General features: G+C 37.9%; 1 protein-coding gene and 1 non-coding gene across 2 annotated transcripts in view; both read left to right on the top strand.

Moving 5' to 3' along the window:
- ROCK1 (Rho associated coiled-coil containing protein kinase 1) overlaps nt 1-27,608 on the top strand; it is a 647,994-nt gene extending 620,386 nt beyond the window's left edge. The window contains exons 22-34 of the mRNA XM_049769981.1: nt 2,264-2,333; nt 5,430-5,524; nt 6,916-7,081; nt 10,024-10,117; nt 11,599-11,687; nt 14,284-14,472; nt 16,854-17,013; nt 20,050-20,120; nt 20,530-20,618; nt 22,130-22,208; nt 22,350-22,608; nt 23,497-23,704; nt 26,139-27,608. Of these exons, the coding sequence (XP_049625938.1) occupies nt 2,264-2,333; nt 5,430-5,524; nt 6,916-7,081; nt 10,024-10,117; nt 11,599-11,687; nt 14,284-14,472; nt 16,854-17,013; nt 20,050-20,120; nt 20,530-20,618; nt 22,130-22,208; nt 22,350-22,608; nt 23,497-23,704; nt 26,139-26,142 (1,573 nt within the window). The 3' untranslated portion in view covers nt 26,143-27,608. The remainder of the gene's footprint in view (nt 1-2,263; nt 2,334-5,429; nt 5,525-6,915; nt 7,082-10,023; nt 10,118-11,598; nt 11,688-14,283; nt 14,473-16,853; nt 17,014-20,049; nt 20,121-20,529; nt 20,619-22,129; nt 22,209-22,349; nt 22,609-23,496; nt 23,705-26,138) is intronic.
- LOC126004646 (U6 spliceosomal RNA) lies at nt 3,728-3,835 on the top strand. Its single transcript, XR_007493914.1, has one exon. It is a non-coding gene; the product is annotated as a U6 spliceosomal RNA (small nuclear RNA).
- Nucleotides 27,609-27,851: the final 243 nt, after the last annotated feature.

Below are 27,851 nucleotides of genomic sequence, written 5' to 3' on the forward strand. Positions count from 1 at the left end.
AGTCAGATCAAATTTATTGTGTTTTTTTTCCAGTTTATTTTTCATATAAAGAACACCCCCCCTTCACCAGTGCAACATTCCCATCAACAATGCCCCCAAACTCCCACCTCCCCCACAATGTATTTGAGACAGGCATTCTACTTCTCTCATTCATTAACTTTGTCACCATAGATGTCAATGTAGTTATTTCTTTTTTTTTTTTTTTTTTTGGTCACACCCGCAGCATTCAGGGGTTACTCCTGGTCTATGCTTAAAAATTGCCCCTGGCAGGCTCTGGGGACCATATGGGATGCCAGGAAATCACTTTCCTTCTGCATGCAAGGCAAACGCTTTACCTTCATGCTATCTCTCCAGTCCCCAGTGTAGTTATTTCTCTAACTGCACTCACCAGTGTTTGTGGTGAGCTTCATATCATGAGCCAGTCCTTCCAGCCGTCATCTCTGTCTCTGTGCAGTGTTACAATACTGTCTTTTATTTTACATAAATCCCACAGATGAGTAGACTATTCTGTCTGTCTCTCTCCCTCTGACTTACTTCCCTCAGCATAATAGTTTCCATGTCCATTCATGTATAGAAAATTTCATGGCTTTATTTTTCCTTACAGCTGCATAGTATTCCATTGTGTATATGTACCATAGTTTCTTTAGCTACTCATCAGTTGTCGGCATCTTGGTTGTTTCCAGATTCTGGCTATTGTAAATAATACTGTAAAAAAGTAGTTGGTTTTATTAAACACAAAATTATGAATCCTTGAAAATCTGTGTTGGGCTACATTGTATTTCTGCTGTTGAATCTGTTCTCTTTATAAATTGTCTTTATGTAAATTGTTTTATATAAGTAGCTGTCTATCCATGTTTCTACTTAGTCTTTTTTCTTGCCTCCCATTTTTATTTATATGTTACTCATTTTTGTTTCCCACTTTTGTTTAATTGCTTATTGTTTAGTATTAATAAATTAAATACACCCCAAGTTTCTTTTATTGAATGCTTAGTTACTTTGCATGACATTTGAAATGTTTTCCTAATACTGCTTTTTTTTTTAATTAAAAAAAATATAAAAACAGGACTGGTGGAATATCTTAAAGTTTGGAGCTCATGCTTTGACTATGGGTATCTCAGGCACAATCCCTGGCATAATATGGTTGTTCTACTGAGCAGTGTACCAGGGGTAGAAAGTTTAAAAAAAAATCTTGACATGGGGACCAGAGCAGTAGCACAGCAGGCTGGGTATTTGCCTTGCCAGTTTTGATCTTTGTCATCCCATATTGTCCTTGGAGCCTGCCAGGAGTAATTTGTGAGCACAGAGCCAGGAATAACCCCTGAGTGCTACTGGGTATGACCCCAAAAGAAACAAATTAAAAAACAACAGAAACCTGTTGGGATTTTTTTGCAGGGGTCATACCTGGCAGTACTTCAGGCTTACTCCTAATTCTATATTCAGGAATCACTCCTGGTGATGACTGGGGAACCAAATGGAATACTGGGGATTGAATCCAGGTCTGCCATGTGCAAGGCAAACACCCTACCTGCTATGCTATCTCTCTAGCCCATATTATTTTTTATTTTATAATAGATTCATCTAAAATATTTCCTGAAAGTGACTTTCAGTAGAAAAGCTTTCCCTTCTTATTTTACAAGGAGCGAAATAGAACCAGACAGTATGGCCTGACCATATATATAAATAGTAAAGATAACCCACAGGCTGAAACACGTGCTTTTGTGCAAAAGGCCTAGGTTTGATTATCCCTGGCACCACAGGGTCCTCCGAACAATGGTGTGTATGGTCCCCCAAACCAGAAACTATATATTTATTTAAAGTCAGGGCAGGGGTACGTGTCTTGTATGTGTGTGCCCAAAGTACAGCCCCCAGCACTGATGGACCTGAATAGCATCATGTTGTCAGGCCGTGGCTTGTACTATCTGACCCACCTGCCAAATATCACCATGAGTGTGACCATTGGGCCCTCTAAGCACTACTTGGAAGCTTCCCCCTCCAAATAATAGGTCACTAGTAAATTGTTTTGTTTTCTTATTTGGGCCACACCTGAGCAGAACTCACTTCTGGCAGGCTCAAGGGACCATATGGGAAGCGAAGATCAGACCTGAGTCAGTCCTGTGTTAGCTATAAGCAAGGCAAATGCTTTACCCGCTGTGCTGTCACTCCTGCCCAAAACTTTCAACTTTGTATTTTTAATACACAAAGGATAATATAAAATGGTATAAAGTAGGAGCATTTGTTCACTATTTTCTCTTTTCTTCTGAAGACAGTATAGAGGAAATGAAGGACAGATGCGGGAGCTACAGGATCAGCTTGAAGCTGAACAATATTTCTCGGTGAGAATAATTCTTAACATACTTTTAAAACCCGATTTAAAAAAAATCACCTAATTTTAAAAATGATGTTAAGATTTTTCTTGTGAAGCTGATTGTGTTTTAAGTGACTATGAAGAGGTTTTCTTCCCTTTTTATATTCCCATGTTCACATCTTGATTTTGATTCTACATTTATGCTCTAATTCAAAAGACCTTTTTTGTGCAAAGTTTCAAGAATTGCCATCAGTTAGATTTGTGTAAAACTTTGTTATGGGTTTTATTTGCCTTTAATCAGTAGCAATCTTATGTGACAGATTACCACAAATGGCTCACTCCCATGCATTGCATTTGTAAGACTAAACTGCATACAATACGTATATAACTAATGTTTTAACATGCTTTTCTTGTTTTAGCTTTATTTGTACTTTTGCTTTTTTCTACACTGAATTCATTCTCTTAGTTATTGCAGAAGTTACTTTCACAATTATAAACAAGCTTTCATAATTAATGCTTTCAGATTCATTAGTTTTATTCCCCCTCTTAATTGGTTACCTTGTACAGTCCTACTTTTATTAATACTTATTACTAACCACTGCCAGGAGTGACCCCTAAGCATAGAGCCCGTAGTAATCCCTGAACACTTACTCCTGGCTCTTCAAAGAGGGATTCCTGGTAATGCTCAGGAGATCATATCTGTGAGATGCTGTGAATCAAACTGGAGTCGAATGCATGCAAGGCAAGCACCCTACCCACTGTACTATCTCTCCAGCCCCAATAACTATTTTAAATCAGGATTTGGGATATGACATAGTCGTAGAGTACTTGCTCCATTTGTTAGGCCCTAAGTTTGGACATTGCAAAAAGTAAAACAAGAAATATCCATGAATCAGATTTAAGATTTTATTTAAGAGGAGCTTTTGAAAATCAACTTTATTTTTATAAATTAATTTTAGAAATTAAAAGAAAGAACCTGATTTTAAAGACAAAACTAGGGGCTGGAGCTGTAGTATAACGGGTAGGATATTTGTCTGTCTTACAGCCAACCCAGGTTTGATCACTGGCACCCTATATATGTTACACTGATCTTGCCAGAAGTGATCCATGAACACTGAGCACTGTTAGGTATGACCCCAAACCCCCAAAAAAGAAATATTGTTTCTTAAGTTACAACATAAAAGTTATTCTTGGACAAGAGAAATAACTCAATAGGCTGATTATTTGTTTTCACACTTGGAAGCCCAAGTTCTACCCATATGGTTTCCTCTTCACCACCAGGAATAGCCCTTGAGCACTGCTTGGCATAAACCCCAAACATAAAACAAATAGTAGTTAAATATTTGCTGATCCTTGGGGGGAGGGGGCACAAATAGCAGTACTGTGAAATTACTTGTGTGTCTATGCTCAAGAATTACTCTGGTGCTCGCTTCGGCAGCACATATACTAAAATTGGAACAATACAGAGAAGATTAGCATGGCCCCATGTGCAAGGATGACATGCCAATTCGTGAAGCGTTCCATATTTAAAAAAAAAAAAAAAGAATTACTCCTGGGGCCAGAGCTATAGAACAGCAGTGTAAGGTATTTGTCTTGCACGAAGCCAACACAGGATGGACCCCAGGTCGAATCCCAGCATCTCATATGGTTCCCCGAGCCTGTTAGGAGCGACTTCTGAGCGCAGAGCCAGGAGTAAACCCTGAGCAATGCCGGGTGTGACCACCCCCCCCCCAAAAAAAAAGAATCAATCACTCCTAGTAGTGCTCCGGGAAACAAGCATATACAGTATTGGCAATCACAGTGTGGTTGGACATGTGCAAAACAAGTTACTTAAGCCTCGTACTACATCTCTGTAGTTTCATTTCTTAAAACCAAAAAGGTTAGGAAAAAAGAAATAGACTCTATTTGTAGCTGTAAGTTTATGTCTCTGTAATCTGGTAACCTAAACCAAAAAATGATTTTAACTCTTATTTATACCTGCTAATTATTTGATCTATTGGCAAAAAGCCTAGTGAACTTTAATCTTATTTGTCCTCAACCTCTTTAACACCTTTATTTTGGTAACACCTTTTTCAAGAGAAGTAGTTATTGCTAAATTTTCTGATGTTTTTCTTTCCAAATGAAAGTATATTAATTGTAAATTCTGACATATATATATTGTATTATCTAATTATCACTATTAGTATATAAAATACTTTTTTCAGGGGCTGGAGAGATAGCATGGAGGTAAGGCGTTTGCCTTTCATGCAGAAGGACAGTGCTTCGAATCCCGGCATCCCATATGGTCCCCTGTGCTTGCCAGGAGCAATTTCTGAGTGTGGAGCCAGGAGTAACCCCTGAGCGCTGCCGGGTGTGACCTGAAAACCAAAACCAAAACAAAAGAAACTCTTCAGACTAGAGCATATAGGGCATTTGCCTTACAATAGCCAACCTAGGTTTAATCCTTGAAACCTCATATGGTCCTCCAATCTTTGACCACAGAGGCAGGAGTTGACCCTGAGTACCACCAGACTTGACCAAAAAAATACCGTAATAATAAAAGAATGTACCTCTGTCTGCAAACAGCAACTTCTCTGCATTCTTTCATTGTATTTTCCTGTTTTAGAATTTATCCTTCATAGAATTATATAATTATACATACACATTTACACAATATTTATGTATTATAACATATATTTGTGTATTGCATGCACATGCATGTTATACAAATAGTTACACAATTATATCCCATTGATTCTGGTTTATTTCACTGAGCACTGCATTTTCTAGACTTATCACAATGGGTACTACAGTACTTCATTTCTTACTCTTGCTTAGTAGTGTGACTAGACAACTGTTTCTTAATATGTTATAGATACCATGGTTATTTTGGTTATTTTACACTGAAGCTACGATAAATAAAGTTAGAATAAAAATACATGAATAAGACCAAGGTTGATAGATATTTGCATTTTTCTTGGATAAATGCTTGCAAGTAAAATTACTGAATCATTGTTATGTTATTGTCATGTTACCTAAGAATCTACAAAACTGTTTTTTTTTTTCTTTTGTGGGAACTTCCCCAGCAGAACTCAGCACCAGATTATTTTAACACAACATAAATATATTTCTTCTTGTTTTTTAGACACTCTATAAAACCCAAGTAAAGGAACTTAAGGAAGAAATTGAAGAAAAAAACAGAGAAAACTTAAAGAAAATACAAGAACTACAAAATGAAAAGTATGTTCAGTTGGCTTTTTAATAAGAATCAATACATCAGCAAAAACATTCCTAACTAAAAATTAAGTTTAAATATAGTGCATATGGGCCACAGAGATAGCACAGCTGTAGGGTGTTTGCCTTGCATGCAGCTGATCCAGGATGGATGGTGGTTCCAATCCCAGCATCCCATATGGTCCCCAAGCTTGCCAGGAGCAATTTCTGAGCACAGAGTCAGGCATAACCCCTAAGTGCCACCTGGTGTGACCCAAAAAATACCAAAAAATAAAAATAAAATAAAAATAGTTCATAGGTGCTGGAGCACAGCAGGTAGCTGTGTCAGCTACAAACAAGGCAAATGCCTTACCCGCTGTGCTATCACTCCAGCCTAAAACTTTCAACTTTGTAGTTTTAATACACAAAGAATAATATAAAATGGTATGCATATATTTACTATTTTCTCTTTTCTTCTGAAGACACTATAGAGGAAATGAAGGACAGATGCATTTACCTTGCACAAAACTAATCCAGGTTAGATCGCCAACATCCTATATGTTCCCTGACCCTGACAGGAGCCATTTCTGAGCTCAGAGCCAGGAATAACCCTTGAGTGCTGCAATATGTGTGTATCCCCCCTCCCAGAAAGAAAGAAAAAGAAAGAAAGAAAGAAAGAAAGAAAGAAAGAAAGAAAGAAAGAAAGAAAGAAAGAAAGAGAGAGAGAGAGAGAGAGAGAGAGAGAGAGAGAGAGAGAGAGAGAGAGAGAGGGAGGGAGGGAGGGAGGGAGGGAGGGAGGGGGAAGGAAGGAAGGAAGGAAGGAAGGAAGGAAGGAAGGAAGGAAGGAAGGAAGGAAGGAAGGAAGGAAGGAAGGAAAAGAAAGAAAGCGAGAGGGAGGGGAGGGAAGGAAGGAAGGAAGGACATAGCGCAGATATGCAGCAGTTTTGATGTGAATGGTATAGTAAATCTTAATGGACCTGATTTAGGTACAAACCAAATGGAAATAAATAGTTAATGTGTCACAAGTCTTTTTGTGTGTGTTAAGTAAAAGTGTTTAAAGTTTTCTTCTACATAATATTAGTTAATTTTCTTTGCATGTATACTTAGAAATTTAGAAGAACTTAGAAAACAATTTAATTAATGGTTTTTTTAAAGTTAGTCCCCCTTAGCTACAATCCCCCCCCCCCCAAAATTCCACTCAGAAGTGATATAGTCCTGATCTGATTGCTTGATTGCTAGTTCCAAAAAGCATAGTCAGAGGTAAGCTCTGAGCATTAATAACCTGGTATCGCCCCAAAACAAATTAATAAACCTTAACTTATTTTTCTCCAAAGATAGTCATGCTTTAAGCACAATATTAAGTTGAAAGATTGAACTGATCATATAAATTTCTTTTTTTTTTAAATAAACCTTTGTAGAGAAACACTTACTACTCAGTTGGATCTAGCAGAAACAAAAGCTGAGTCCGAACAGTTGGCTCGAGGACTTCTAGAAGAACAATATTTTGAATTGACCCAAGAAAGCAAGAAAGCTGCTTCAAGAAATAAACAAGAGATTACAGATAAAGACCATACTGTTAGCCGGGTAAGTATAGTACTATCATGTAAGTTTACATGATTAAAATTAAAACAGAATGATTTCATCTGAAATGTGTAGTTTAGCATGTGTATGAATATTTATTATAGACATTCTAGATTTATGTCTAAAACCATTTTTATATTCTAAAAAAATCTAATCTATCGTATTGGGTGTGTTTCCTCCTGACAGTAAATACTAATATCTTTTATATTAAAAAATCATTAGCTGGGCCCGGAGAGATAGCACAGTGGCGTTTGCCTTGCAAGCAGCCGATCCAGGACCAAAGGTGGTTGGTTCAAATCCCGGTGTCCCATATGGTCCCCCGTGCCTGCCAGGAGCTATTTCTGAGCACACAGCCAGGAGTAACCCCTGAGCACTGCCAGGAGTGGCCCAAAAACCAAAAAAAAAAAAAAAAAAAATCATTAGCTAACGTTACTTATATTCTCTTAATACATTGCAACTGATTTATAGGTCAGAGTTCTATAAAATTCAGACTAATTTGGAGTGAAAAATTCTTGATGGATAATCTCCAAATTTATTATTTAAATTTATTATTATTATTATTATTTGTTGTTGTTGTTTTGGATCACACCCAGCAGCACTCAGGGGTTCCTCCTGGCTCTACGCTCAGAAATGGCCCCTGGCAAGCTCGGGGTATTATATGGGATTCCGGGATTCAAACCACCGTCCTTCTGCATGCAAACAAATGCCCTACCTCCATGCCATCTCTCTGGCCCCTTAAAAGTTATTATTATTATTATTATTATTATTATTATTATTATTATTATTATATTTTTGGTTTTTTGGGCCACACTGGGTAACGCTCAGGGGTTATTCCTGGCTATGCGCTCAGAAGTTGCTCCTGGCTTGGGGGACCATATGGGTCGCCGGGGGATCGAACCGGGGTCCGTCCAAGGCTAGCGCAGGCAAGGCAGGCACCTTACCTCTAGCGCCACCACCCGGCCCTAAAAGTTATTATTTTAAAGCCAATTTGGAATCCTTAATAAATTCCTGATAATCACATAAGTTCCTCTGAGCACACCAAGTAACCCATTCCCCTCCACTGGAAATCAAAACAATTTAGCATATAATTACCTGTTCTTGAGGTTGATAGTTTAGTTTATATAGAATCCCAGGGTTATACAGGGAAGTTTAGAGCTTTTCTTAACTCCTAACCCTTGAAAGCCACCAAACAAAATCTGTTCTTAGACATTAAATTATCTTTATATGTTACTCTAACTTTTCTCCAAGCTTCCTGTTCCTCTATAAAATATAAGTGCCAGAGAAATCATGCAAGAGCTAAAGACAAGCTAAAGCTTATCTAATGGGGCCGGAAAGATAGCACAGCTGTGTTTGCCCTGCAAGCAGGGAATGCAGGACCTAAGGTGGTTGGTTCGAATCCCAGCATCCCATATGGTCCCCCGTGCCTGCCAGGAGTAATCCCTGAACACAGCTGGGTGCGGCCCAAAAACCAAAAAAAAAAAAAAAAAGCTTGTATAATGTCTTTCTGAACCCAGTTTGAATCCCTGTTACCAGTACTACATATAGTCCCTTAAGCACCACCATGGATCACTTCTGAACAGAGAGCCAGGAATAACTACTAAGCACACCTAGGTATGATCCAGAAAACAAAATATACAGTGGCATAAAATATATATATTTTTCATGGATATGGACTCAAGAAACAGTACAGTGGGTAAGGGAGTTTGCCTTGTGTATAATGACCTTTGTTCAAAGCCCAGCACCACTGAGTATGATCAGACCCAGGTTTTTACTCCCATCCCCAAAATAGCATGGATACCCAGGGATGTTACTCAGTGATATGGACTTAGCTTGAAGCCATGAATTTGGTTCTAACAGTGTCCCATGTGCTGAGTGCAATTCAGGTGGTACTTTCATTTGTGATCCCTGATCTCTAGCACACCGCAACAAAAGAATTTGTTCAATCACCATAATTTAATTGTGTGGCCCCTACTCATTGCAGTAGCAATAAAGGGGGGTGGGTAAATAAAATAAAAATAGTGTCTTTTTTTAAGAGGTTAATATGATTAAATGAAATTATATGCATAAGATGATAGATATGTACATTATTAAAATCTAGTCAGTAGGGGCCAGAGCGATAGCACAGTGGTAGGGTGCTTGCCTTGCACGCAGCTGACCCAGGATTGACCTCAGTTCAATCCTCAGCATTCCATATGGTCCCCTAAGCCAGGAGCAATTTCTGAGTGCAGAGCCAGGTGTAACCCCCTGACCGTCACCAGTTGTGGCACAAAAACAAAAACAAAAAATCCAGTCAGTACATATTTTTGTCACTTTATCATTTATATAAAGTGAAGCCCAGAAAAATTGTGACTTGTATGGTTCACAGAGCTAAAAATAAGCATACATTTTCTGTTTTTTAATCTAGGGTTTCCCCCCACCCATTATATTCTCCATTAATATGTATAAGTGCATAATATGCTGAACATATGCTGAAATAATTTTTGGAAGTGATAAGTCATTTTTTGGGGGGCATGATTAGATCATACATACCCTGTTATGGTGAGGAGTGACTCCCAACAGTGCTGCCAGGCCCTGTTTTAAATTCAGACTTTTTACATACAAAGCATTCACACAGCAGTTTGAGCAATTTCTCCAGCCCTGTTGTAATATATTCTTATTTGAGGGCTGGAGAGATAGCATGGAGGTAGGACAATGGTTTGAACCTTGGCATTTCATATGGTCCTCAGAGCCTGTCAGGAGTAATCCTTGAGCACTTCCGGGTGTGACTCAAAACCCAAAGAAAAAAGAAAGGAAAAGAAAAACAAATTTTTATTTGACTTATATCCAAATGTTTTATATACTTAGACCATATCTGACCTATTCTTACCTTTGGAAAATGCTAAATATTATTTTAAAGATTGTAGCTTTAAATATGAGACTTGTTTAAATTTTATTTTTTTGTTTAGCTTGAAGAAGCAAACAACATGCTAACCAAAGATAATGAATTGTTAAGAAAAGAAAATGAAGAGCTAAGTGATAAAATGAGGATAGCAGAAGAAGGTAAGTAATAAATAATCTCTTTATATGAATCTATAACAGAAATAAATCACTAAGCATATTGTATTTGGTTTTTGAAATGTAAATGGCTTCCATGGCTTTAAAATATATACTGTGGGGGACCCCCTCTAAAAAATACTATAAATATACATACATTCACATACTAGGACTGGAGTGATAGCACAATTAGAGGGCGTTTGCCTTGCACGTGTCTACCCAGGATGGACCTGTTCGATCCCTGCCATCTCATATGGTCCCCCGAGCCTGCCAGGAACAATTTCTGAGCACAGAGCCAGGGGTAACCCTGAGCACTGCTGCCAGTGGCCCAAAACCCAAAAAATAAAAAATTCTCTTAAAATATATATTAGGAGACTGGAGTGATAGTACAGCTGGGAGGGCACTTCCTTTGCACACAATTGACCTGGCATCCATTATGATCCCCTGAGCACTGCCAGGAGATTCCTGAGTACAACAACAACCTTGAGCACTATAAAGTCTTACCAGGGAGCAGAGCAGTAATACAGCAAGAAAGGGCATTTGCCTTGCATGTGGCTTATTCTTTTTTTTTTTTTTTTTTTTTTTTTTTTTGGTTTTTGGGTCACACCCGGTAGTGCTCAGGGGTTATTCCTGGCTCCAGGCTCAGAAATTGCTCCTGGCAGACACTGGGGACCATATGGGACGCCGGGATTTGAACCGATGACCTCCTGCATGATCGGCAAACGCCTTACCTCCATGCTATCTCTCCGGCCCCGCATGTGGCTTATTCTGGTTTGATCCCCAGCATCCTGTATGGTCCTCTGAGTACTGCCAGGTGTAATAACAGTGCAGATTCAGGAGTAACTCCTGAGAATCGATGGGTGTGGCCCCCTCAAAAAATATTATTTTTAATATAGGTATGTATCAGGTAATTCATTTGTTAATTCAATAGGGGTAGAGGTTTGTTTGTTTTTGTTTTGGGAGGCCAAAACTCAGAGATGCTCAGTGTTTACTTATGTATGTGTGCTCAGAAATTACTCCTGACAGGCTTGGGGGACCATATAGGATGCCAGAAATTGAACTTAGGTTAGCCGCATACAAGACTCTACCTGATGTGCTATTGCTCCAGCCTCATTGGGGTATGAGATAAGAGTTTTTAAATAATATCACATTTATATCAAGTTGTCAAGTTTGTGGTTTAGATATCATATTTTTGTAAGTTATATACCTCATTAATGATGAAAAAGTTTTTGCCTTGGACTAGAGAACTAATACAGCAGGTAAGGTTCTTGCCTTGCAAGTGGTCAACCAGGTTTCATTCTCAGCATCTTAAGTTCTTCCAAGCACCACCAGGAGTAACTCATAAGAGGTAACCCTTGAACATCAACGAGTATGACCCCAAGACAAACCAAAACATTATCTTAAGGATGTTACTGAAAGCTAAATCATTAAAGCTAATACTTACATTTAATACATTAAAGCTAATATATTTTTGTATCTGTGAACAGAATACAGATTGAAGAAGGACGAAGAGATCAGTAATCTTAAAGCTGCCTTTGAAAAGAATATTCATACGGAACGAACCCTTAAAACACAGGTATGCTTTTAGTTGTTTCCACATATTATATTTGAGTGTTATATTCTAAGAAGTTAGTATTTGGCCTTTAAACTGAGGTTATAAGTGCCCAGCTTTTCATTGAAAAATGATCTTTTTATCCCATTAAACTTAGAAGACTGGGAGCCGAAGAGATAGCACAGTGGTAGGGCGTTTGCCTTGCTCACAGCCAATCCAGAAAAGATGGTGGCTCGCATCCTGGCATCCAATATGTCCCCATGCCTGGCAGGAGCGATTTCTGAGCACAGAGCCAGAAGTAACCCCAAAGCGCCGCCTGGTGTGACCAAAAAACAAAAACGAAAACAAAAAATGGGAGTCTGATCAGAAAATAAAGCGATAGCACAGTGGTAGGGCATTTGCCTCGTACATGGCCAACACAGGATAGACTCTGGTTCAAATCTTAGCATCCCATATGGTCTCCCAAGCCTGCCAGGAGCAACTTCTTTTTAGGTTTTTGGGTCACACCCGGCAGCGCTCAGGGGTTACTCCTGGCTCTATGCTCAGAAATCGCTCTTGGCAGGCTCGGGGTACCATATGGGATGCCTTCTGCATGTAAGGCAAACGCCTTACCTCCTTGCTATCTCTCCGGCTCCAAGAAGTGACTTCTTAGTGCAGAGCCAGGAGTAACTCCTGAGTGCTGCTTAGTGTGACCCCAAATAAATAAACAAACAGCTGAGTCAAGAAAGTAAGCTTTAGGGCTAGAGAGATTAGATTAGTACATCAGATAGGGTGTTTGCCTCGCATGCTGCTAACCCAGGTTTGATCCCTGGCATTCTCCTTATAATTTGTCTCGTCCATCCCTCTTTGTCCCATCCCTCTTTGTCCCGTCGCCACCCCTATAGCACTACCAGTTGTAATTACCTGATCACAGAACCAGGAGTAATCCAGGAGCACCTGGTCCAGAAACACAAACAAACAAAAAGATGAGGGTAAAATGTAATAGATTGAGTCCATGTTTTGTATATCGGAGACCCAAGCTCATTCCTGGCACTGCATGCTGCTTCTGAGTACCACCATTAGAGATCTTCTAACAGAACCAAGTGCACGCTGCTATCACTGAGTGAAGCACAGTAATAAAACATAAAAAAAAAAATGAGCTTATGTAGTTATTTAAATATCAGAGTACATTTGAAGTTGTATATAAATTGAGAGTAGGGACAATTAAGAGAAAATTCTTGCCTGAAGCCAAGAGAATTAGGACTAAGTATAAAGCTATAAGGTTAGATATGCTATCTTCTGTATTTAATGATGTAGCTAAGTCAGATAAAGACACTAAAACTTAATACATTGTCATTTTACTAAGTTACCTAATAACAGTTGAAAACTTTTGTCTGGGGCCGGGCGGTGGCGCTGGAGGTAAGGTGCCTGCCTTACCTGCGCTAGCCTAGGAGACGGACCGCGGTTCGATCCCCCGGCGTCCCATATGGTCCCCCAAGCCAGGAGCGACTTCTGAGCGCATATAGCCAGGAGTAACCCCTGAGCGTCACCGGGTGTGACCCAAAAAAAAAAAAAAAAAAAAAAAACTTTTGTCTTCTGGTGGGGGTGGGCTACACCCAGCAGTTCAGTGCTTATCCCTGGCTCTGTGCTTAGAGGTCATTCTTTATTATACGTGGTGCTAGGGATTGTTACAGCATCAGCAGCAGGTAAGACGAGAGCCTTAACCTATATTATTCAGTAGCGACAGTTTAAATTCGTAAATTCTTAGAACTTAGTTGCTTTTTATAGTAATACAGTTTGCGTTTTTTTAATTAATTTATTATAACTGCTTATTTGTCCTCTCTAGTACTCATACTAGTAGTACTATGAACTATAGCCCTGTTGGCTCCCAACACCACCTGACAGAGCAACTCAGTATGGTTATGTTCTTAAAAAAAAGATTTAACAACAGCTGTAAACTTTTAACTAATTAATTAATTATGGGGGCCACACCCGGCAGCATTCAGGGTTTACTCCTGGCTCTGCACTCAGAAATCACTCCTGGCAGGCTCCGGAGACTATATAGGATGCTGGGAATCAAACCCGGATCCATCCCAGGTCTGCTGCATGCAAGGCCCTACCACTGTGCTACCCTTCTGGCCCTTTTTTGTATTGTTTTATTTTTACAGCCACACACAGTGGTGCTCACGGTTATTCCTCACTCTGTGCTCAGGAATTACCCTTGGCCGAGTTTGGGGAAATATGGGGTGTTGTGGCTTGAGCCCCATCAGCATTTGCAAAATAAGCACCTTACCAATTGTACTAGCTTTTCTGGCTTGCAATTGTAAATCATTTAATAGGAGTTTAACTTAATTTAGTGTCAAATCAGATAAAATGAAAAGATTGCTGCTGTTATGTAAAAATTTGAGTCTGAAAGAAAGCAAACTGGGAAGAATATTTTCAGCCATTTACATGATATAAAGAGGACCTACTTTAGTGGAGATTTTAATTGGTTTAATAAAATATAGATTCTTTTCTTTTCTTTTTTTTTTTTTTTTTGGTTTTTGGGTCATACCCGGCAGCGCTCAGAGGTTACTCCTGGCTCTAGCTCAGAAATGGCTTAATAAAATATAGATTCTTATCATCTTTTTTATATAAATAGGCTGTTAACAAGTTGGCAGAAATAATGAACCGAAAAGATTTCAAAATTGATAGAAAGAAAGCTAACACACAGGATTTGAGGAAGAAAGAAAAGGAAAATAGAAAGCTACAACTGGAACTCAATCAAGAAAGAGAGAAATTCAACCAAATGGTAGTGAAACACCAGAAGGAACTAAATGAAATGCAGGCGGTAAGGTTTTATCTGTGTATTTGCATGTAGGGTTTTTATTGTTATTTCATGTAATAAATTGTCGTTGTCATATTTAATTGTACTTAAATCCATAATGTAAATATGTGTTTTGACTTCTACACTACAGTTTGGCCATTATTATTTTAGTTGGATCATAATCTTGAAAATCTTGTGACTATTTAATCTGTATAATTTAAGTAATCAAGACCCATTCGCATCTGTTTGATTTAAAGATGTTATTTTGAGGAAAACAACCAAGTGTTTTGCCTTTTTGTTTTCATACTGAAATTGAGGTAGAACTGGTATATATTGACTGTAGATGGGATAGATACCTATTTTAGTATTGCAGTTTGTTTTACTCTTATGAGATTCACTTTAGAAGTCAAATGAATCAAAGTTCATTTTTTAATGATGCTTTTCCTGATTAGTAGCATGAAATGGAGATAATATCTCAGGATTTAGGTCTAAGCATTAACGTCCATAATTTATGGAGCTTATAGAAGTTGCAACTTCATAATAACATCCATAATTTATTGCGGCTATTATCTCCTTTTTCTTTTCTTTTTTTTTCTTTTGTGGATATTATCTCCATAATTTATGCTTTGCCTTCCTGTAAAATTTTCTAAATCTTTAAAACTGTTTCATTTGGAGTCTTTTCTTTTTTTCACATGCATGCTCTATTTGATTTGTCTCTAACCCAGACACTTTATTTTTTTAAAGAGGAGGGAGAATAGAATAGGGCATAGGGCATTTTTTTGCCTTGTACAGTATCAACATAGGTACCATCCCATTCACCACAATGGTTCCCCAAAGTACTGTGAGAAGTAATCCTTGTTCACAAAGCCAGGATTAAGTCCTGAGCACTACTAATGTGGTCCCAAACCCTACATAAATAAAAATAATTTTTATTTTCATTTTTATTTTAGGTACCATGGTTTAAATACTGCTAATGGTAGGATTTATTGCACAAATAATTCTAGCACTACTCTCTACCAGTGTCCACTTCCCTCTACTATTGTCTCAGTGTTTTCCTCCAAAAGCTACTGAAGATACCCATTTTCAATTTCTGTTGTCTTCAGGCATTTGTTATCTTATTCTATGTTTTTAATATCCCACATATGAGAGATCATTTTGTGTCTGTCCTTCTCCTTCTGACTAACAATTCTCAGCATAGTATTTTAAAGTCCATCCAGGTAGCAGTAAATTGCATCATGTCATCCTATCTTATAGCCACGTAGTATTTCATTTTATGTGTATGCCAGTTTCTTTATCCAGTCATTTGTTTTGAACACCTGGGTAGTTTCCAGATTTTGGCTATTGTGACTAATTCTGCAATAAAGTTAGGTATGCAAATACCTTTTCTGATTAGAGTTTTGGAGTCCTTGGAGTAGATGACAAGAAGTAGAATTGCTAGGTCATGTGGGAACTCCATTCCTAAATTTTTTGAGGATTGCCTGTATTGTTTTTCCAAAAGGCTGAAGCACTTGTCATTCCCACCAGCATCAGTGCCCCTTTTCTCCACATATATGCCCAGTGTTTGTTTTTGTTCTTTGTTGTATGTGCCAGTCTCACTAGTGTGAGGTATCTCATTGTTGCATTTTCCTTAGGGATGCAGAGAATTTCTTCGTATGTCTCTGGGCCATCTCTATGCCTTCTTTGAAGATATATATCTTAGATATTAACACTTTTTCAGATGAGTGATTAAATATTCTCATTCTAAGGGGTTGTCTTCCTTGCTAGTCATCATGTATTTTATGGGTGCAGAAGCTTCTTAGATTGATGTAGCTCCATATGTTTTTCTTTGCTTCTGTTAGCTTGTCTAATTGCGTGGAGTCACTGAAAATACCTCTAGATTCAATGTCATGAAATATTTTCCTCAGTATAACTTAGATATGATATTGAAGTCTTTTTCATTATTTTTTACTTTTGTCCTTCATCTTTTTTTGAGTATTTCTTTTTGTGTATGACTTGACCAAATTTCCAAACCCCATTCATTGTAGAAGCTTTCCTTGCTCCGCTTTGTATTTTTGCTTCCATATCTAAGATCAACTGTCCATATACCTGGTTACCTGTCCCAGAACTCTGAATTCTATGTTTTATTGGTTTGAGACTCTGTCCTTATTTTGGTACCACACTGTTTTGATTGCCCCAGCTTTATAGTATTGTGTATGTTTTTTGTTTTGGTTTTGGTTTAAAGAAAAAAGAAGAGACTTGAGTCCAAGCAGAATGTTACTAAGGAAGAAGACTTAATTTTTATACTGTAGTGGTAAAGTTGATTAGATTTTTTGATATTTGCAATTTTCTAAATCCAATGATTCTTAATTTCTTAGTATTGCAAATTTCATCTGGATTTATTATAGTATCTTGATATTTTTCAATAGCAATTGGTAGAAGAATGTACACATAGAAATGAACTTCAGATGCAACTGGCTAGTAAAGAGAGTGACATTGAGCAGTTACGTTCTAAACTTTCGGACCTTTCGGATTCTACAAGTGTTGCTAGTTTTCCCAGTGCTGATGAAACTGATGGAAACCTTCCAGGTATGAATCCTTATGAACAAAAATGTATTACATTTTTCTTAAATGTGATAAAAATTGGTCTATTTTGTATTTGATTTTCTATTTTGTCCATGGATCCTTAATAGACTTGTTTCTGATAGCCAGAATCTTAAACCTTCAGTAAAATTAATACTTTATAGAATACAGACAGTAATAAACAACGTTGAACTGTTAAAATTAATCTGATAGTTGAAAAGGTTTATGAATATATTGTGTATTTTTGTATATGTTTATTGGGGGGGCACATTTGGTGATACTCAGGGGCTACTGCTGGCTCTGCACTCAGACGTCACTCTTGGCAGTGTTCAACGGACCATGTGGGATGTCAAGGATGGAACCCTGGGGAGTCAGTTGTGTGTAAGGCAAGAGCCCTACCTACTACCTTACTACTATACTATCTTTCTAACCCCTGTGATTCTATATTGAACAGAATAGCTCCACCATAAAAGTCAGTTACTGCTACACCTCTCACTACACTATTCTAGAGAAAAATGTGTGTGCGTGCGTGCGTGTGTGTGTGTGTGTGTGTGTGTGTGTGTGTGTGTGTTTCTAAAGTTACCACTCCCAGCAGAACTCAAACTTAGTGGTGCTCACAGACTACTAGAGTCATCATATTCATTGTTTTTGGGGAAGAAACACAAAGCTGGGATTTCACTCAGATCTGGGCTTTTGTTGGGGGGGGGGGGGGAAGTTGGGCTACAACCGGCAGTGCTCAGGGGGTCCTCCTGGGTCTATGCTCAGTAATTGCATCTGACAAGCTCAGGATTTTAACTACCGACCTTCGGCATGCAAGGCAAACGCCTTACCACCATGCTATCTCTCCGGCCCCAGAGTTCTAGAAATTTAAACTTGAAAACTGATATAAGGGGCTGGAGAGATAGCATGGAGGCAAGACGTTTGCCCTGCATGCAGAAGGTAGGTGGTTCGAATCCCAGCATCCCATATGGTCCCCTGAGCCTGCCAGGAGCGATTTCTGAGAGTAGAGCCAGGAGGAACCCCCGAGCGCTGCCAGGTGTGGGGACCCCCCCCAAATAAAAGAAAACTAATATAAATTGTTCTGAGTAATGCATGAGTAAAAGAACTTTTATAGCAATACCTTGAATATTATAAGCATGCTGTTTTAGTTGATCCTTTGTGAAATTTTGGTATAAGAAACTGATATGTACAACTTAGGAAATTTTGCATTTTCCTGTGAGGTCATTTCTGGAAAGATAGTACAGTGGGTAGGATACTTGCCTTGCATATAGCTGACCTAGGTTCAGTTCCTTGTACCACATATGATCCCCAGCCACTCCAAAAGTAAGCCCTGAGTGCTGCTAAAAATAGACCACAAAAAGAAAACCAACAAAAACAAAAACAAAAAATAAAATTAGACCACAATATAAAGTGAATTCAGCCTTTATTTTTTGTAATCTCTACCCTTGTTCTTTTGTTTGGGGGTGTTTAGTTTGTTTGGGGACCCTCTTGGTTGACTTACATATCATTATCAGAGTATCACTTTGGATTTAACAAGAACTTCTAGTTTTAGCTATTTGATCATCTTTCATTTTTGGTCTTTGGGCCACACCTGTCCATGGGTTACTCAGAAATCTCTCCTGATGATGTTTGGGAGACTGTATCAGATGTCAGGGAATGAACCAGGTTGACTGCTTACAAGGCAAACGTCCTGCCCACTGTACTATTTTTCCAGCCATATATTTTTAAAATTAAAGGGGCCAGAGTCATAGTACAGCAGGTTGAATGCTTGTCTTGCACATGGCCAGCCTGGCATCAAATTGCAGCGGCTGAATTTTTTAGTTTTTAAGTTATATGGAGAATATTTTAGCCTTTTTCTTAAACTTAGTACTTTTTTTTTTTTTTTGGTGTTTCAAAATATGAGAGATACAGGAAACTATTCCTTATCCTTTTTTGGTTTTTTGTTTGTTTGTTTTTTGGGCCAACTCAGCAGCGCTCAGGGGTTAGTCCTGGCTCTGTGCTCAGAAGTCACACCTGGCAGGCTCAGGGGACCATATGGGATGCCGGGAATTGAACTCAGATCTGTCCCAGGTCAGCTTTGTGCAAAGCAAATGCCCTACCACTGCACTTTGACTCCTGCCCCTAATACTTATCCTTAACCTTAAAAGAAATAACCTTCTTCTACAGTCATCTTTCCTTCATTTTGTTTGTATACATAAAGATCTTCATGTTTATATTTCTAACATGAACATTAATTATATTTAAACAATAATTATAAAATGTCAATCATGTTAATCAAGAAACTTCAGGTATGTATAAACTAAAAGTGTCAATAGTAGACTGTCAGAATTCTTCTTGAATCATTTATTAAGTTCTATAAACTTAAAAGACTGTAAATTTTAATAAGACTTAATAACATTTATAATTACTTATCTCCCAAATTAAGTACCCCCAAACTAAATTTGATAGTTTGACATTGTTAAAAGTATTTTACCCAAACATATATAAAAATATTGTATTGAGGAAACAAATAAAATGCTTGTCTCTTATTCTTTATATCTAGTTGATTCTACCTGCATTCCTTATTTATTTATCTTCTGTTCTTATCTTCTGTGAGTAATAGGTCACTTCTGTACTTTTGCTCGTTTTTTTATTGTGTAAATCATGGCTCTGATTTGTTCCACTTGCTTCATTTTTTTTTTTTTGCTATTTATTTTTATATGAATGTAAATTATATTTAAAGTCTTCTGTATGATATGCCATTTAAGCTGCAATCCATTCCAGTCTTGCCTGGCTCTTAATGATATTGTTGTTATTTCATACTTTTATAATTGAATTCTAAGAGTTAATTTTTGGGAAAAGTGGCTTGGAATTTTTTTCTGCAATATTTGTATGGCCATTAAAGTTGATTTGTGTGATTGAAGCATGAAAGAGAAAATGATAGCATTTATTCATGTAGCTGTGTTCAGGTGCTTGTTGCTGCATGCTGTCAAACAACCATTGATAGCTTTTGCTTTTGTTATAACTGAAGCCTGATTACTTTATCATATTTTTTTCCCTCAGAGTCAAGAATTGAAGGTTGGCTTTCAGTACCAAATAGAGGAAATATCAAACGATATGGCTGGAAGAAACAGGTACCTTATGCCTCATTTTATCTAACTGATAATTTGGTAATTTATTATATTTTTTACTTTTCAAGTATAGAACTGTTCGTTTTAGGGAGCCTTTGCCTTGTACACAGCTAATCCAGGACAGACAGTTATTCGAATCCCTGCATCCCAGAGAGTCCCCCGTGCCTGCCAGAAGCAATTTCTGAGTGCAGAGCCGGTAGTAATCCCTGAGTGCCACTGGGTGTGACCCCCCCAAAAAAAAACAAAGAAAAAAAAAAAGAACTGTTTTATAGAACATTAACTGTTCTATAATTAGATTTTACTTTAAATTAATGCATTTTAAACTGTATATGAATGGTAAATATTATGCTTATCATCTTAAGTTAATGTGACTCATTTACTTCTCCTTTCTACACTTTTTTTCTCATTTTAGTATGTTGTGGTAAGCAGCAAAAAAATTTTGTTCTATAACGATGAACAAGATAAAGAACAATCCAATCCATCTATGGTATTGGACATAGAGTAAGTTGCCTTTTTTTATCATTGTAATTATGTTGACATAGTATTAATTATGTTAAGAGTCACAGTTATAGGGGCTGGAGAGATAGCATGGAAGTTGGGCATTTGCCTTGCATGCAGAAGGATGGTGGTTCGAATCCCGGCATCCCATATACTCCTCCAAGCCTGCCAGGAATGACTTCTGAGCATAGAGCCAGGAGTAACCCCTGAGCGCTGCTGGGTGTGACCCAAAAACGAGAGAGAGGGGGGGGGAGGGGAGGGGGAGGGAGGGAGAAGGAGAGAGAGAGGGGGGGGAGAGGGAGAGGGAGAGAGGGAGAGGGGGAGGGAGGGAGAGAGAGAGAGAAATGGTTATAGTTATAGTTATCGGGGCTGAATCTATAGCAGTAGGACATTTGCACTGCACGCGGCCAATCCAGGATGGACCTGAGTTCAATTCCTAGTATCCTCTGTGGTCCTCTGAGAAAGAAAGCCCTTGCAAGAGTTCACAACTCTGCCATCCTGTGGGACCATGCAGGTGCTGGGAGGTTGGGATCTAACTGAGTCTCTGTGCGAAGCTCTGCTTAGCCTCTTATGCCTTCTCTTGCCAAAGTGTCTCCCAAATATTTTGTCTTGCTTTGTTTTGTTTCGTTTTAGGGCCACAACCAGCAGTACTCAGATGTTATTCCTGTCTGTGTGCTCAGAAATGACTCCTGATGGAGTCAGGACCATATGGAATACCGGAGATTGAACCTGGGTTGGCCATGTGCAAGGCAAAATGCCTTACTCACTATACTATCATTGTGGCCCCTTTTGTCCATTTTAGATTGAGTTGCTTATATTTTTAAGATTGATATTTGAGGGCCCGGAGAAATAGCTTGGAGGTAGGGCATTTGCCTTGCATGCAGAAGGACAGTGGTTTGAATCCCAGCATCCCATATGGTCCCCCAAGCCTGCTAGGAGCTATTTCTGAGTGTAGAGCCAGGAGTAACCCCTGAGCACTGCCAGGTGTGACCCTAAAAAACAAAACAAACAAACAAAAAAAGATTGGTATTTGAAAGTTCTGAATACAGATTCAGAAATTGAAGGGTTCTTTCCCCCAAAGAAAAACACCCAATGGGATAGTTAACTGTATTGCAGTTTAACTATCCATTTAAATTGTTTTCAGTTTGGGTTTATTATGAGTAATGGTACTATAATATTATTTTTATTTCCCTGGAATAAAGAATACAATTTCAGTCATAGTAAACATGTGTTTAATTAGTTTGAAATGCATATTCTTTTTCCAGAGTAGCTCTGCAGTTTTATATTTCTGCCATAATTGTATAATAAACCTAGTTTTTCAATTTTATCAGTATTTGGGATTAATTACTACTTTTATAATTCTAAAATCCTGTTTGCAGGTGATATGATTTTAAATGGCATTTATCTAATCTTGGTGATATTGAGTATCTTGCCATATGTTGGCATCTCTAATGAAATGTTTGTCTTTTATTATAAATAAGTTTTTATAATGATCTATATCATTTTCATTACAGTAAATTATTTCATGTTCGACCTGTAACTCAAGGAGATGTCTACAGAGCTGAAACTGAAGAAATTCCTAAAATATTTCAGGTAGTAATCTGAAAATAATGTTTTAGATATTTTATCTTAAATCACTGTATATTTTGTGAAGTAAATATAAACATATACTTGTGTTTTCATACATTTGAAATTTTTACGTACAGATTGAAATATTTTATTTTATGATTTTAGATACTCTATGCAAATGAAGGTGAATGTAGAAAGGATGTAGAGATGGAACCAGTACAAACTGAAAAAACTAATTTTCAAAACCACAAAGGCCATGAGTTTATTCCGACACTCTACCATTTTCCTGCCAATTGTGAGGCTTGTGCCAAACCTCTCTGGCATGTTTTTAAGCCACCCGCTGCCCTAGAATGTCGAAGGTGCCATGTTAAGTGCCACCGAGATCATTTAGATAAGAAAGAAGACTTAATTTCTCCATGTAAAGGTAAGGCATGAAACTATATTTTTATGATCTAATAACCAGTGAAATAACTTGATTGTGTTATAAGTAGTATTTTGAGACCGCAAACATTGTACGGGGTTAAGGGACTTTACCTTGCATATGGTCAATCCTGTACACTGCGTAATCCTCCCAACATTGCCAGGAACTATTCCCAAGCACCTCTGGGTATGGTCTCTCCCCTCCGTACACATAGAAAGCAATATTTTGGAGCCAAAGATTTAGTACAATAGATAAGGCATTTGCCTTGCACGCCAGCAGACCTGTGTTCAATCTCTAGCACTCCAGATAGTCCCCTGAACCTCCCATTTTGTTAAAAGAAGAAAAAAAAAAGTGAGTTGGAAAAATAATTCAAAGCTTTGCATGCAGGAGGTCCAGGTTGGATCTTAGGTATATCTCTGGAAACAACCCCAAAGTATCACCAATGTGACCAAAAGCCACAAAGTGAGGTGGAGCAGGTAGAGAAATACATAGACAAGGCCTTGAGTTCCAACTATTTCCACAGACCTCCCACTCATCACCAAGAGTGGTTCCAGATCTGCGACACCACTGAGTATGTCAACTATTTTTTTTTAAAGTGTGACCAAGAAGCACCACTATATTGTGATTTACCCTCTTGAGGTTTTACCTCTTTCTTGTTTTTGTTTTTCTGTTTTTTACTTCCTGTGCCAAGAACATATGTTCTAACATAATCATAATGTCTTCTGAGAGGAGCTAATGGGAAATTTAATAGGTTATTACTACTTTGCTGTTTTACTTTTCAATCTTCAATTAAATTGCAAAAGATATAGTATCCAAGTTTAGTAAATAATAGTAAATGTTTTAATAAGAAACTTACGCTATTTAAAAGGTATTTTCTTTTTCTTTACATAGTAAGTTATGATGTAACATCAGCAAGAGATATGCTGTTGTTAGCATGTTCCCAAGATGAACAAAAAAAGTGGGTAACTCATTTAGTAAAGAAGATCCCTAAGAATCCACCATCTGGTTTTGTTCGTGCATCTCCTAGAACACTTTCTACAAGATCTACTGCAAATCAGTCTTTCCGGAAAGTAGTCAAAAATACATCTGGGAAAACTAGGTAAGTATTGATATATAAAATTTAGCAATATATGGGGCCAGAGCAATGGTACTGTGGGTACAGTGTTTGCCTTGCATGTAGCCAACCCGGTTTGATCCTTGGCACCCCAGATTATCCCCTGAACCAGCCAGAATAATTACTGAGTGCAGAGCCAGCAGTCCTTAAGCAGGTCTTACTATGATCCAAAACAAACCAAATAAATAAATAAATAAATGGGCAATATGAGGTAGTCAGAGTGATAACACAGTACGTAGGCACGCAGTTGACTCAGGTTTGAGCCCCAGCACCCTATATGAACACCAGTGCATGCTAGGAGTGATTCCTAAATGCAGAGTGAGCCCTAAGCATGGTTGTGGCCCCCAAACAAACAAAAAATTTAACTGGAGCCCGAAAGATAGCACAGCAATAAAGCATTTGCTTTGCACGCAGCCAGTTCAGGATGGACAGTGGTTCGAATCCTGATATCCCCCAAGTCTGCCAGGAACGATTTCTGAATGCAGAGCTAGGAGTAACCCCTGAGCACCACCAGGTATGACCCAAAAACCAAAAAAAATTAACAATGTGAAAGTGATTGGATAACATCTGTTAAAACTAAAATCTCGGGGCCAGAGAGGTGGCGCTAGAGGTAAGGTGTCTGCCTTGCAAGTGCTAGCCCAGGAAGGACCGTGATTTGATCCCCCGGCGTCCCATATGGTCCTCCAAGCCAGGGGCAATTTCTGAGCGCTTAACCAGGAGTAACCCCTGAGCATCAAACAGGTGTGGCCCAAAAAAAAACAAAAAACAAAACAAAACAAAAAACCCTAAAATCTCTTAATTTTCTTTTTCCTATAAAGGGCATCATTTGTAAATATTTATAAATTACTTTAAAATGATTTTTACAGATTAGTTTGAGATGTTAGAAGTTAATATTAATGTTATATTTATTTAGTTCCATGTGGGGACATTATTAGCATTGGTTGAGATACATGGCACAGGGTTGGAAAATTAGTCCACAAGCTAAGGCACTAGCCTTCCATGTGGCAGACCTGGTTCAATCCCTGGCATCACATATGGTCCTCCAAGCACCACCAATAGTAAGCCCTATACACCATAGGTTGTGGTCCAAGAACAATAGAGTGAGAGAGAGATAGCACATATTTACTGATCTTGATGTTTTAAACAACTTTGATTTACTTTTTTTTTTTTTTTTTTTTTTTTTTTTGGGCCACACCGGCGTTGCTCAGGGGTTACTCCTGGCTGTCTGCTCAGAAATAGCTCCTGGCAGGCACGGGGGACCATATGGGACACCAGGATTCGAACCAACCACCTTTGGTCCTGGATCGGCTGCTTGCAAGGCAAACGCCGCTGTGCTATCTCTCCGGGCCCTGATTTACTCTTTTTAATATAAGTAAATTCATATAAAACTTTGCTCATCTTCAATTATAATTTAACTTAAAAAACTAAAATTAGGGGCTGGAGAGAGAGCACAGTGATAGGGCATTTGCCTTGCATGTGGCCAACCCAGGACAGACCTGGGTTCAATTCTTGGCATCCCATATGGTCCCCTGAGCCTGCCAGGAATGATCCTGAGCACAGAGCCAGGAGTAACCCCTGAGCGTTGCTGGGCGTGGCCCAAAAACCAAATAAATAAATAAATCATATTTCTTCACAGGAATAAATGAAAGTCAGAGGAATTAACTTGCACAAATTACACAACTAACTTGTAGCAGTGAGGATTTTAAAATAGTGTTTTTTTCTTAAGCACCAAATACCAAGTTTTCGTGGAATTGAAATCCAATTCTTAAGAGAAGGGGCATTTTAAAACTATCTTTTAATTAGGGGCTGGAGTGATAGTAAAGCAGTTTAAATACTTGCCTTTACATCTGACCGAACCCAGTTTGATCCCTAGTACCATTTGTTTTACTCCAAGCACTGCCGAGAGTGCCCATCCCTTAACACAGTAGCAAGGGTTGCCACTGAGCATCATCCATTGTACCTTTTTGTGTCTCAAAAGTCAGAAAGAGAGTGATTTCATTATCTCTTCAAATGTTTTTATCCTTTACTCCAATTTCTTTTCTTTATTTGGACCCTGTGCTCTAGGTTCGTTTGAATTCAGTCCAGGCCTCCTGCATAGAATGCATGGGCTCAGCTCATTGAACTCTTTCCAGTCCTTCCTAAATGTATTTAACTATCACTCATTATATATTTCTCACTTCTGACATGTTTGTGTGGAATGCTATATCAGTCTCTTTTATATAAAATAGAACGAGGTCTAAAGTTTTTAAGATTGAATTACTGTTTTATAAGGAAAATGGATTTAAAATAGATTAAAATAGGCAGTGCTAAAGAGATAGCAGTAGTATATGTGTACTTTTTCTTTCAAATTTATTTCTTGTGTTTTTTAACTGAAAATGCATTTAAAAAAATAATCTGTTTTCTCTTTTTCCTCCAACAGTTAACCATATGATGTAGTGCCTTGTGGAATCACGTGGATGCTACCTGATAAACCAGGCTTCTTTAACCATACAGAGCAGACAGGCTGTTCCTTTGACACATATCACAGGCTTCAGGGTTAAGATTGCTGTTACTGTTACTCTGTCCTTGCTTTGGCACAAAAGCACACTGAGGGTTTTTTTAAATTGCGGGTTTGCCTAAAGGTAGATTAGATTAATTATTACTGTGTAATGCAAGTAAAATTTGGGAAAGCTTAGCTAGATATATATTTTTAAAAAGGTGCTGCCTTTTTGAATTTCTAATTAAATGCCTGTCAATAATGATAGAACATAGTTTTCCTCGTAGGAGTAAGAGGAAGGGACTTTCACTATCAAGTGGAATGGCCATCATTATCAAGATCAACTCATGGAAGGAGTAATGAAAATATCTCAAAATGAGACATGAAAATTTTTAAGTAACTTCAGTTTTTGTGCTCTTGCGGGACAATAAAAAACATTTTAAGAAAGCAGTGACATCACTTGACTTCATTGTCTTCACTGTAGAACTGAAAAGCCTTACTGTTGATTGCCCATGGTGGACTTGATGGAGAATAAATATCTTACATTATGTGTTTTACAAAATACTTTTTGTGTTTCAGGAAGTTATATAGATTGAGGGAGAGGAGAAAGCAAAAAAAAAAATTCACATTTAACCTATGCAGTTTTACCAAGCCATATTGAGTTATTTTATTACTAGAGACATTAGGAGGAAGTAATTATACAAAAGAACTGAATTGAAAAGCATTTTGTTGGGTACATCATTTCTGTAATTGTAAATGTATTTCTTTATGGTTTTAAGTGATAAAGACCTTAAGTTAACGTATAAGAAATGTATGCACTGTTTGAAATGTAAATTATTCTTAGAACATTTTCCATGGGAGTCACAATACCCTTTGAGTGCCTTAATTTGACAGAATTATTTTACAGTCAGACTAAACAAATTTCAAATGATGGATGAATTTTTATTGATAATTAGTATAATTTAAGATATGTACATGTTGGTTGGACCTTTCGAAATTCAGTACAGTCTGCATCAATCTACCTATTAAAAGGACTTTATAAAATTGCAAAATGTTAAAGGCTATAAAATTATGACAATACATCTGTGATGTTTTCCAGTTAACATAGGAATTATCAAATAAATACTATTAAACTCTTGTTCAGTAGCAGGAGTTGACACATGGGCAGTATGAATTAGTGTTTATATTTTTAACCAAATACCTCCTCAGTAATTTATAATGCTTTGCAGTAATGTGTATCAAATAAGAAGCACTGGAAAACTGAATCGTCTCTAGGTGATATGCATGTTTCAAGTGGTATTGAAAGCCGCACTGATGGATATGTTATAATAAACATATCTGTTATTAATATGCTAATGACTTTGTGCTCATTTAATGAGAAATAAAAGTAATTTATGATGGATCCTTTAATAATGACTGATATGGTGTTTTCTAATGGCTGAAATAAATGGAGATCATGTAATGATAAAATCTGGTTTGGGCTCTTAAAACAAGTGGTTGCTATTGAAAACAGTACCTAATAGCTGTTGAAAAATTTCTTTCCCATGGCTTTCTATGCTTCTTTTTTTTTTTTTTTTTTTTTTTTTGGTTTTTGGGCCACACCCGGCGGTGCTCAGGGGTTACTCCTGGCTGTCTGCTCAGAAATAGCTCCTGGCA

This window comes from Suncus etruscus, chromosome 3, assembly GCF_024139225.1.
Source record: "Suncus etruscus isolate mSunEtr1 chromosome 3, mSunEtr1.pri.cur, whole genome shotgun sequence".
NCBI lineage: Eukaryota > Metazoa > Chordata > Mammalia > Eulipotyphla > Soricidae > Suncus > Suncus etruscus.